Here is a 12,123-nt window from a genome sequence, read left to right as displayed (position 1 = left end):
AGTTCAAATTCTCCTCCTGCAGCAGATTTGCACCAGTGTAACTCCATCGACTTCACTGGAATTACTCGTGATTTATCCAGGGTAAGCGAGAAGAAAATCAGGACCAACAACTTGGCTTCTCTTTTTGTTGTGCAATGAACGTAACTGACCGAATTGGACACACACCGGAGTCGGGCTAATAAGTATCACCTCAGTATACATGGCACAAATAAATAGATCTTTATTTTCAATAAATATACACTCTCCATCATACCAGACAATATGCCATGAAAAAATGTACAGAAGCATCCAACAGAACAGACAGCTTGACTGTAGCTAAAACTCACTCAGTGGTTTGAAAAACTACCTTGTTTGGTACATAAAACACAGAAAGACCCACTGCAGCCTGCTAAGAAGGGAATTAAAACTGGGTGTTGTTTGGGGTGTTCTTACTGCAAAAGCTCCCAAAGCAGGATCTTCTGCACAACATAAGAAAGGTCTTTAAAACTTGCCATGGCTTTTCCAGAATACACTTGATTGAAAAGGTTTATTTTGCTATATCATACTCTATCTACTTTACATACAGAGATTGCTATATTAGAGTGGCAGAATCTCATTACTGACATAACATTAGCTCCATGTTATACATGGTTGTATGTGAGGGTCTGTGTGCGTAACACTGCACATGCACACACACAAACACATACACACACCCAGATGCACAAAGGCACACATACATACTAACAGGAGTTTAATTTTGTTGAACTAGTACGAAGACAAAACTGGAGTTAGAAGTGATTTTACCACATTCTATCATTTAAAAAATAAATACTCTAACCTATTTACCACATTCACCAAAGAGAACACACAAATACTTACATCTCCAATAAAATGAGTCATAGATCGGTACAGTAAGGGTAGCGGAGGCAACTCAAAAAGTTTCCAGTTAACTCAGAATCTCCATGGCAGATGTGCCTATAATCTGCTCTGCAATACGTTGGAGCAGGTAAAGAACGCTTCTGTGTTAATAGTGACCTTTTGAATAATCTCCATTATAATGTACATGGATTAAAAACAGTGGTGTGGATGCAGCAGATGATGCAAATAGTAACAGGTCCAACAGGCCACATTAGCAGTGACCCTACAAAAACAATGGGCACAGGAACAAGTGATACATGGTTTGCATTATGAAGGTCCACTGAGGCACGTAGGCTAACGCAGCCAGTTTGTTACCAGCAGCTGTAACAGTTACTTTCAATTCCATGGAAATCACATGGGAGCGCGTGCGGGTTTGATTTTTTTTCCTCAGTTGTTTGCTTGTGTTGGTGATGAAGGACCATTCTCACGTCACCTCAAGAGATGCTGGTGAAACGCGATCACACTCAGCCCTGGACCGCAGGCTGTGCCATTGCTCCACGGCTGTCCGATGGGAATTGAGCATTCGACGCCAATGGTTTGACTCTGGTGAGCCTGTAGAATACTGACCGATCACAATCCTTCCAACAAAGTCATTGCTGCTTTTCACGTTGTGGCCGTAAACTGAAGAAACAGAAACGAAAGTGGGTCAAGATTAACACCGACAACAAACATCCCCATCGCATCTACAGAAAGCTGCCCTTCTCTCAGTTACTAACACCACATTCGGTGAGCGCAGAACTCCAGCCAGGCAGCTGGGACCATTTTAAGATCCGAAGAACCATTTCACAGTTGGAATTGTACAGGAATGAATCCAGGTAAATTGCAGAACTTACGTACAAACCAAGAAATCCTCATATCCCCATAGCACAGCTAGGAGCAGAATAATGCAGCAAAGGAAGGGAATGATTCATAGGGAATCTAGAACAGTCAAAAAAGGAGCTCAGTAGCAAACGGTCCTCAAGAGTGAGATCCTGGCCTCACAGACTGGGGAGTTTTGCCATTGACTTCAATAGGGCCAGGATTTCATCACTAGAGAATAACATCAGAGTAATGCAAGGGAACAACCCAGAGACCACTGAAATCAATGGAAAAAGACTCCTCCTGACTTTGATGAGTTTTGGATGAGGTCCTAAGATTAGCAGCACCTTTGGCAGAAGGAAAGAAGGAATCTTCCTGCAGTAAACGTCTGCAGTGATCAAATGTATTTTTGTATTAGACCATATGCCACATAGAGGACATGGACAGGGCATGGAAAATGGTATGTAAAATTCTGGTTATTGTATAGAAAAGACTTTGCAAAAATTGTAAGCAAAATACCTCAGCATTTTGGCCTACAAAAAAGGTTATGCAGACCTGGTTAGTTGCTTGGAAAAAATAAATGTTATTTTATAGATTAAAATAAGATTCTAATCTGAGATGGATACCTTGGTGGGAACGAATTGGAGCTTGTTAAAGTGATATTTAGAAAACAGAAAAAGTAAAGGGAAAACAACTAGTTCATACACAATTATAGTAGAGTTTTTTTATGTAAAAAGAGGTTGACATTTTGGTCCAAACTCACTAAGGATGAAACAGGTAAATATAGTGAAGGATTTTAAGTGAATGGATGCTATGTATACTCCTTTCATTTTCTAGTTGCAAATGTGCTAATTAAAATTATCAGAGATCTCGATCTATAGAAAACAATCAGACATGACAAGACTGTCCAGTGTGATGTCTATAAAGGGCTAATTTTCAGTAATTATCACTAGAGCTACTTGTTAAAAGTCCAGTTAAGCAACAAAGAGGGAGGAATAAACCTAATACCCTCTTCCTTCTATTAACCTCCCATAGCGGAACAAATGGCCACCCACAGCAACAGAAATCATAATTATACAATATAAAGGCATGACCCTGGAAAGCAGGGAACACTCCCGTGAGATTGGATTGAGGGCACCCAGCAGCTTGCAGGACAAAGTCCTCCATCAGTGCAGTAGGAAGATGGATGAAAGGGTCTGAGAAAGCCAAAGGCTTTGTCTACACTAACACTTCTGTTGGTCAGAGGTGTGAAAAAACACACCTCTGACCGACATAAGTTTCACCGACAAAAGCGTCAGTGTGGACAGCACTATGTTGGTGGCAGACGCTCCCTCCCGCCGGCACAGAGCAGCTACACAGGAGACTTTACAGTGGAGCAGCTGCAGCAGTTCAGCTCCATAGTGTAGGCATAGCCAAAGTCCGAGGGTTCCCAGGCACTGGCTAGAATCAGAAGGATCAACAAAAAACCTTTAAAACTGGATGGATTTCTAGACTTCCAGTATAAAGTGATGCAGAATGTAACTCTTCCAGGGGAGTAATGGAGGCAAGTTACCAAGCACTGGATGCTCTATCCCTACTCCCTACAAGTGTCTTTTTATAATTCTATATTTGCTATTATACTAACACCACTCTGTAAATATGCTAATTAACTATGTATAATGTACTGTTCTTAGCATGCAGCAGGGATGGCCTTTGGCTTGTAAAGGCCTGAAGCCCTGGGCTTCCCCTTTTCTGTCCTTTTGGCTAATACATCATGCTGCCTCAGGCTGCTAACTCAGGGCCCAATCTGGCTCCCATCAAAGTAGGTAGGGGATTGGACTCAGGCAGTGCCAGGCAAAGGGTTGCATATACAAAGTGCCATCTGCAGAAGGAGGAAGTTTACTCAGGAATCTCCAGACAAAATTCCTGACTCGTCATCACCTGGGGAACAGGGTTTTGCAAGGACAGGGAGTAGACCTGTCCCTTTGCACTGTTCCCTGGGGCCTTCTCCCCTCATGGCACAGGTAAGCACAGCTTACATACCAGACCCTGACACCCATGGAGCAGTAGATACAGCTGCAACTATCATCATGAACTCTCAAAGCAATTCCCAGTGGAGCTCTGCCACAACCAGCAAGCCATTCCCTCTAAACTTGCAGCTCTCCGAATGCATGATGTTCCCTAGGGGGCAAACAGAGAATAATGTCTGTCTATAATGCCAGACATATAATATAATGCTCCCATTTTCTCTGATACTTACGGCATATCCAGATGTACCTGATGTTCTATCAAACTATTCTGGAATATTTCTAGTTGACACTACTAAAATGCATAAAAGTTTTGTCTCTCAAATACTTGACAGTCCCAGTTTGGAAACAGTTAACATCATTTTGTTGAGCCTGTGCTATAAAAACAATATATGCTCCAAACATGGAGGGCAGTGTTTGAAAATTCCACTTTAAAATTCTGAATGCCGTGTGTGTTTTTAAACTACAATCAATATTTTAATTTAATTTATACCCCAAGACAGGAGGTCAGATTCTGGTCTCAGCTACACCAGTGGAGATCTGGAGTAACTTGATTCACTCTAAGGGAGCTACTGCAAAGGAAAGCATGGTGGGATGAGAATCAGCCCTGTTTTCTGTGGAATGGCCATGCATGCAAGGCAGAATTTCAGACTATACACAGCCTGTCGGAGTTATTAATGAGTTCTCATAGAAGGCAATGCATCTCAAACATACCCAGCAGGACTATGAGAAATGGCTGAAAGATCCCAAGGGGGATTTATTATCTGACAGTAAACAAACATTATGCAAAAAACAACAACAAAAAGCCCCCCAAAACACACCCTCGCCCAACTTCTAGAACAGTATTTTTTTTCTCTTTGTTTCAACAACAAAAGAGGAAACAGAACCCTAACACACAATACCATGTAATTTAAACCATCAGGGATAGGATGTTCTATGCTAATTAATCACAGCACAGATTAGCAAATGCAAAGTATTCCAGGCAATAAAAGGTTCCTTAACAATCAGTTAATGTTGAGACTGTAAACTGAGTAGCTGAGTATTGTTCTGGTGAACCTACGCAGATTGGATTGCAGTGATTTTATGTGCACAAGTTGAAACCTTGCCTTTTAAAGTATATACATTTCAAACCATTTTCTTTAATTCCAAGAGAACTACCTGAGGGTACAGCACTCATCTCCTAGCCTAACTACCCAAAGGAGAACGCCAGTGCTTATCCGTTAGTGTCAGATAATTAGCATATTGAATCGTTATGGTAGCAATATGCTAATTATACTACAGCTTACGACCACTATTATTAGCACTGCTATCACTGGTAGCACTGGTGCGGTTTCACAATTTCTGAAAAAAGCGAAAAGAAATTTCCTGGTGTTCACCTCCAGAATGGATGTTAGACTTACTTCAATCAGGTGGCATTTTAGGACTGCAACAGATAGCCCTCTCCTCTACTATCATGTCTACAAACAGTCTCAATGAATTCACATCTTGAGATAATAAAGGCTGCTGCTTGCTAAGATAAAACATCTTTGTCTGCCAAAAATTCAGCTCCATTTATCAGTCCATGAGCTCATTTTAAAATTCTAGGCAGTTCACCACTGGGAGCTAATTGTTTTATTCTGCTGTTAAAACTGTCAGCATTTGCTTGGTAAACCATCTGTAATGGCTCAGAGGAACAGAACTGCTTAACAGGCACCACCAATCAGAAGGCTCTAAAGATACAGCTGTGAAATTAAGCCTCTTTTTAATCAGATCCAACCGCTGAATTTCTTTTCCTGCTAATTTTGTTTCTTACAAGAACAGCTTGGGAGGAGAAATTGGAAGACTCCATACACAGGAGTAAGAGAAGCTCAAAATAAAAATGGGATCTTTGTAGACTGCACCAGTCGTCCAGCAGATTGTACCAGTTAGATTTGTTATAGGTTTCCCTCACTGGGTGTATGTTATAATGTGCTTCATCTCTCAACTACAGAGGAAGAAACTGTTGTTCATTACCTGCTTTAGAAGTAGAACTTCCTTTATCAGCATGCCAATTAAGCACTGCCTGGTGCACTGATAAGGGTGTGCTGGCCATTCTCCCTTCTCTACACTATTTATGCTCTCTTAGTAATTGCAGAAACAGAGGGTTGCTTTAAAGGGTAAACAGCACTCCTTTCCCAAGGTGTATATATATTCAGAGTGCTGGTGAAGACACTCCGCTGCTTCAGACATGGCCATTGCTAGGTCTGTCCCATTATACACACTTGCAGGTCTCTGACCTATTTATTCACATTAAGAGAATTATAGTTTTGCCAAGGTACAACACAAGTCACAAGCAACCCTAGCTGGCACAGTGAGGAGACCAGAGTTGCCAATTAGCACAACCTCTGTGACAGGAATTACTCTGGCCAGGCTGTCATAAATAGATAGCTACGGGTTAATGTTTCTTTTACCTGTAAAGGGTTAACAAAGGGAACCAAACACCTGACCAGAGGACCAATCAGGAAACTGGATTTTTCAAAGTCAGGGAGGGAATTTTTGGACTCTGAGTCTTTTGTTTGTCCTCTCAACGTCTAATGAGAATTCTTTCTTCTTCTAATCTTCTGTTTCCAACTGATAAAGTACGGCGTAGAAGACAGAAACAACTACATAAGGCTTTTATGTGTTTGGGTGAATTCATACATGTTCGGCGTTTACACTTCTCGCTCTGATGTTTTCAAATTGATGAGTTTTTTAAGAATCAGTCTGTCTACTTCAATTTTTCTTAATAAGCAAAGCCCCTGTAGTTGTCATCATTCGTTACAGGGAAATATCTGTATTGTGTATTTTTTGTTCTTTCTTTTCTGATATAAAACTTCTTTTAAAACCTGTTTGAGTTTTTTCCTCTGGTTAAGGAGTAAAGGAAAGAAGGGGGAGGGGAGAGCGACTAACGTAGGGGTTAACTCTCCTAGTGTCCCAAGGCGGGAAGAAGCTAATGGGGGAGGGAGATAGGAATCCGCTATCTTTCTGGTTTCCTTGAGTATTTCGCGAGTATTTGTCTCTTTGTGGGTTTGAGCTTCTGTGCGTATTTGAGTAAAGGAGTATTGCAATCACATGACTCCCAGGTTAGACCCAGATGATGGTTAAAGTCCCTGTGGATGGGAATGAGAGAGGGAAAGGTAAGTTGGGTTAATTTCCCTTTTTTGTTTTGTACTCAGGGTTTCTGAGTCTTGGGGTCCCTCCAGGGAAGGTTTTGGGGAGACCAGAGGGGGCCAAAACCCTGGAAATTTTGGATGGTGGCAGCGAGATCAGATCTAAGCTGGTAAATTGAGCTTAGAGGGGTTCATGCTAGGCACCCAGATTTTTGGACGCTAAGGTCCAGATTTGGGAAGAGGCTTATGATACAGGCGAGATTCCACAGGGAGAGATGGGAGAAGCTGACCACCAGTAATGTGTGCATCCACTGTCAGACAATTAGCAACTGCTTCTAATGGTCACATCCGCACAAGCTGAGATAGAAATGCCCCAGACACACAGACCACACATCTTTGGGAAGTTCTGAGTGAGCCAACTGCCCTGTGTACTGTGGATATATCCAGCCTACCTGCTTTCAGGCCTGGGGAAGAGGCTCCAGATGCCCTCTTTCTGCGTCCCTTGTGCACCAGAGTGAAGCACATAAGCACTCATAATTGGGATTGCTTCAGATGAGGCAGCTCTAAAAGAAGGCAGTGTCCAAGAAGTGCACATTCATTTGCTAAATAACACAAGGCTTGCTTCAGGGAGGTCACTGCAAGCCTAGAAGATGGGTTAACCCACAGACTTTTAAGGCCAGAAGGGGCCATCATGATCATCTAGTCTGACCTCCTGCGCACAGCCGGCTACAGAACCTCACCCACCCACTCCTGTCATAGGCCACTAACCTGTGTCCTCAACACTTGATTTAAAGACTTCAGTAAAACTGGTCCCAGATCCACAAACCTAATAACCCAGCAGGGCTTTTTAAAGCATAAAATAAAGTACTTTTCTCATCATCTGGATTCCCCCAAACTCAGCCAAGCTCTGGTTATGAACAGGTGGACACTTATTTTCCATTTTGTAATATCTCTAACAGAAATTGCACAACTGGGTCTTCTCATGAGGTATTTCTGCACAATAGTAGTCATTGCTGTGACAACAACATCTGTTTTCAGGCCAAGATAGAGCAAAAAGCAATTAAAAAAGAAGAGATCAGGTGACTGGACACTCTGTGCTAATGAAACTAATTCCTTCTGTATCTGCACATACTGTAGTCAGTCATTGAAGAGATCCATTCTGAAATAAAAAGGTTCCCCTTTACCCTTTTAATGGAAATGTTGAAATATACATGAAAATTGGGTTAATCTATGTGCACTAAAAGAGCTGCATTTTGAAGGATGAACAATATGATGCAAATAACATATTTGTATATGATGTATCTACCTGTGTTCTTCCTAAATGCTTTTTTCCTAGCTAAAGTACTGATTGGACTTTGTCTACTGTGATGAGGTTTTCTCCAAATTCAGTTGTGAAGGATGGGGACCAATAGATCCAGCCATGTAACTCCTTCCTCCCACGAGCGTCCTGTAAGTACTGCTGATGACATTGCATGAGTAAGGGCTTGCTGGATCATGCCCTTAGGCCAGTGGTTCTCAAACTTTTGTACTGGTGACCCCTTTCACATAGCAAGCCTCTGAGTGTGACTCCCCCCCCCATAAATTAAAAACACTTTTTAATATATTTAACACCATTATAAATGCTGGAGGCAAAGAGGAGTTGGGGTGGAAGTTGACAGTTTGTGACCCTCCATGTAATAAACTCATGACCCCCTGAGGGGTCCTGGCCCCCAGTTTGAGAACCCCTGCCTTAGGCCCACCTCCTACACCCATTGTCTGGTCTGAGTAGCCAGGCTAGGCACTGGGCAGATGTGTGGACAGACAACTCCTTCCAAGCCTGCAGAATAACTGCCGAATGGCTCTAATAGGCTACTTCAGTGCTGTGCATGTTTCTAATGCAGAGTCCCATGGTTCTAACCGGCCATTGGGAGATTCAAGCAGCAGCACATTCCCAGCAATGTTCCTCTCCTAGGCAGCCCATGCATTGCCCCCACCAGTCCTCTCTCTGCATGCTGTTTCACAGGGGTCCCTACAAAGCCATGTGCTGGGGAGCAGAAAGGTTAAGCACCCTCTATGTGACATCTCTTGTCCCCTGTGCATTGGAACCATACAGCTTCACTGCTAAGAAGGCCTCAGTGCATACAGGGGACAGGGAGGTGTGTTTGCCTTAGTGAATAGGAACATTTCACTAAGGTCACAACTCCATTTGGCACAGAGCATTTAATGGGACCTGTGCACCCATGCCCCCCACCCCCCCAAAGTAAACTCTCTCCTGTGGCATTCTCAGACCCTGTAGGCCACATTCTCAAGAGAGCTCAGCATGATACACACACATACACTGAGAGAGGTGGGGGGTGGCTGAGCTCTTCTGAAAATCTGCATCTACTGTCACAACGGGAGCTGGTGGGTGCATATCTGGTTTTGTGTGTCCACTGCCCTCTTCAAAGTCTTCTCCATGATCTCACTGGTCACAGGCAGACAATCGTGTCTTCTGATCACTTGCAATTGCTTTTCATTTGGTAAATATTGCTAATGGTTTAAGGAGGTTTCTTTCTTACAAGGCCAGTTAGCCTGTGGGCAAAGTGACTCATTCCAGCCTCCTCTAGCTACACAGATGTAACTCAAACTTGTGCATAGGCTGTGCTGGTGTAAAAGATGACTTGCAAGGGTGCAGTCTACCTAGGTTTCAAACTGCAATGGTGCAAAAAGAACCCAACAACGTTGGCAAGACCTAATTGAGAAGTGCAATAAAAGGGAAGCAGTAAAACAACTTTAAGGAGAAAACCCAAATGACATATTTATAATAACAGTCCTCCTGCCAGCAGCATATAGTGTTTTTAGATCCAGTACAATTAAAATAAATGGTTGTTTAAAACACTACAGTACTTTGCTTTTCTAGAGGAGACGGCTCTTTTTTGGCTCCCTCTCATTTTGAAAATACATAGTGTGCATAATGGAAAATGAATCAACTGTCTGTGAGGATGGGGTAGAAAGCAGATAGGATTAGCGAATTAACTGATTATGCACTCCAGGCTCCCTAGAAAACCAATGGAAATAGTATGAAACTCATTAGAGACCTCTTCAGTTTGTATTAACATAAAAATCAAATCCACTGGGCTCAGCATGTTTTCCACTATGTAACATTACGCTGGCTTTTGCATCCTGAATATTTTGCCTATACAGTACAGATCTAAGGGCATGGTCCTGCCATTCTTGCACAGAACTTCCACTGACTTGCATGTGGTATCATTTTGCTTCTCAAACAAGACTTTCAATTTAAGCAAGTCTTATTGAAAAGTTGGATTGGAAAGCATCAGCAAGCACAGATTTTAATAAGTTGGTATTAAAATATAGATTACTCCTTTGAATGATCATTATAGTTATGAAATAATCTGCACAGAGCTCCTCATTCAGCAAGGTACTTAAGCCTGTGCCTAACTTTAAGCAAATGAACAGTTCCACTGAAGTCAATGGGGCCACTAAAGTCAGTGGGGCTATTTACATGCTTACAGTCAGGCAGAGGCTTAAGTACCTTATTGAGCTGGGGCCGTAAAAATATAGATATCCTTAAAAATATGTCAAACTGAGTTATTTAGCAAATACTGTATCAAGTGTTAGGTATAAACAAGCAGGAACTCTGCTGCCCCCCGCAGGCGAACAGGTTCAATACCCAAGTAACAAAATAATTTAAAATTAATAAATGGAATTATTTATGAAGCACCTGATCTCAAAAGGTGCTGAGAACCCACAACTCTTACTGAAGTCAATGGGACTTGCAGGTTATAGTCAGCTTCTCTCAGGATCAAGCCCTAAACCAATTACATAAAAAGATGCTGTACTAAACTGTTTCACTCCAAAGGAAAACAATAAGAGAAAATAATGAAATGAATGAATCCTTATGACTTTATCATCCATGATATAATTTCAGTAGCTTCAGGAGTCCCTCCTGGCTTCAAATGGAACATTTTCCCTCAGTTATTCTGAATTCCTCTTTAATTTACCTCTACTATACGTAATTCATTTCCTAATAAATTTTACCAAAAGTTTTGTTTAATGTATTTGCTTTCACATTACATATTTTAAAAGCCTTTAAATAGCTCTGTGGTTTGAGTATTGGCCAAATAAATTAAGGGTTATGTTGATATACATATATATACTGAAATATAAAGATTAAGAACTGCTAAATGGTAAAATTAAGAGCTTAATTAGTTATACTTTAATAACTTTAATTATGGACAGTGAATGAGTTTAGATGAGGTAACACTTGTCTCAGCCAATGCCTCAGTCTTACTTTGTCTGGCTTGAGTGTTATTTTGCCATTTTTTCCCTCTTACATAGATTTTCTTAAATAATGCTGTTGCTGGCAGGACAAATGGGATGGTTTGTTCATGGCATATGCTGTTTTTTAGGTCAAAATCAAAATTAATTAGCCTGATAAATATATAAACCTGTAATGCTCAAAGTCCTTTTCCTGGGAAAAATAAGGGCAAGATGACATGAATATATAATGCAATGAAAATGGTATAAACAGCAAAAGCTGTGTAAACTGATGCTTGCTCCTATGTACAGTATGGTTAAGACAAATGCTTAATGCTAATTGGAGAAAAGCTAATGACTATGTAAATGTGGAAACATATGCAAATCCAAGCAAAGGAGGGGCCCTAACTGGAGAAATAACAGACTAGAAACTGAAGGAATGAGACAGGACCAGACTGGGATCGGATGCATCAATGACCATCATGAAGTACAGGAGAACTTCCCAGTATCCTAGAATTCAGTGACATGGGCTCCTACCTATTCCATCTTAACTATTTATCAACTGGCATAAATATATGTTCAGACACTACAACTGACAAGGATTCTGTCTGCATTTTATAAATAAAGATGAAAATTTAAGCCTGAATAGGGTGGACTCATGACTCCGTTTCCGACCTTACGGTGCCAACAACTGGTTCACGGATATGAAGCAAATTCTGCCTTCAGCTATGCTAAGGCAACTCTGTTGAAGTCAACACCTTCAGTATAACTAGAATTCAGCCTATATCATTTATCAGAGAAAAAAGAAAATCAGAGACAAGAGGCAGTGGTTTGACATTTATGAATTTGGTCTAAGTTAGTCTGTGAACTGAATGTAAAATTCATTTATCAGAATTTTCCTTCATTAAGCTACTCTTTGCAACATCTGCTAATGTTAAACTGCAGATGGAATTTTACTCACTATAGCTAGTTATTTAACCCTTGTGCTAATGTTGGATTGCAAAGAGTGCAATGCTTCTAAACAATATGTCTCTATCATCCAGCTGCTGCCTCCCACAGGATAACAATATTAACCAACT

At 41.3% G+C, this 12,123-nt stretch overlaps 1 protein-coding gene across 5 annotated transcripts in view; it reads right to left on the bottom strand.

Moving 5' to 3' along the window:
• Positions 1-200: 200 nt before the first annotated feature.
• The window catches only part of SYT17 (synaptotagmin 17), a 76,068-nt gene continuing 64,145 nt past the window's right edge, over positions 201-12,123 (bottom strand). For all 5 annotated transcript variants that reach the window (XM_032800192.2, XM_032800193.2, XM_032800198.2 and 2 more), the window contains one exon: positions 201-1,518. In XM_032800192.2, coding sequence (XP_032656083.1) covers positions 1,322-1,518 — 197 coding nt within the window. In that variant the 3' untranslated portion in view covers positions 201-1,321. The remainder of the gene's footprint in view (positions 1,519-12,123) is intronic.

The sequence above is a fragment of the Chelonoidis abingdonii genome, chromosome 9, assembly GCF_003597395.2.
Source record: "Chelonoidis abingdonii isolate Lonesome George chromosome 9, CheloAbing_2.0, whole genome shotgun sequence".
NCBI classification, from domain to species: domain Eukaryota; kingdom Metazoa; phylum Chordata; order Testudines; family Testudinidae; genus Chelonoidis; species Chelonoidis abingdonii.
This window is presented reverse-complemented; position numbering and strand designations above follow the sequence as displayed.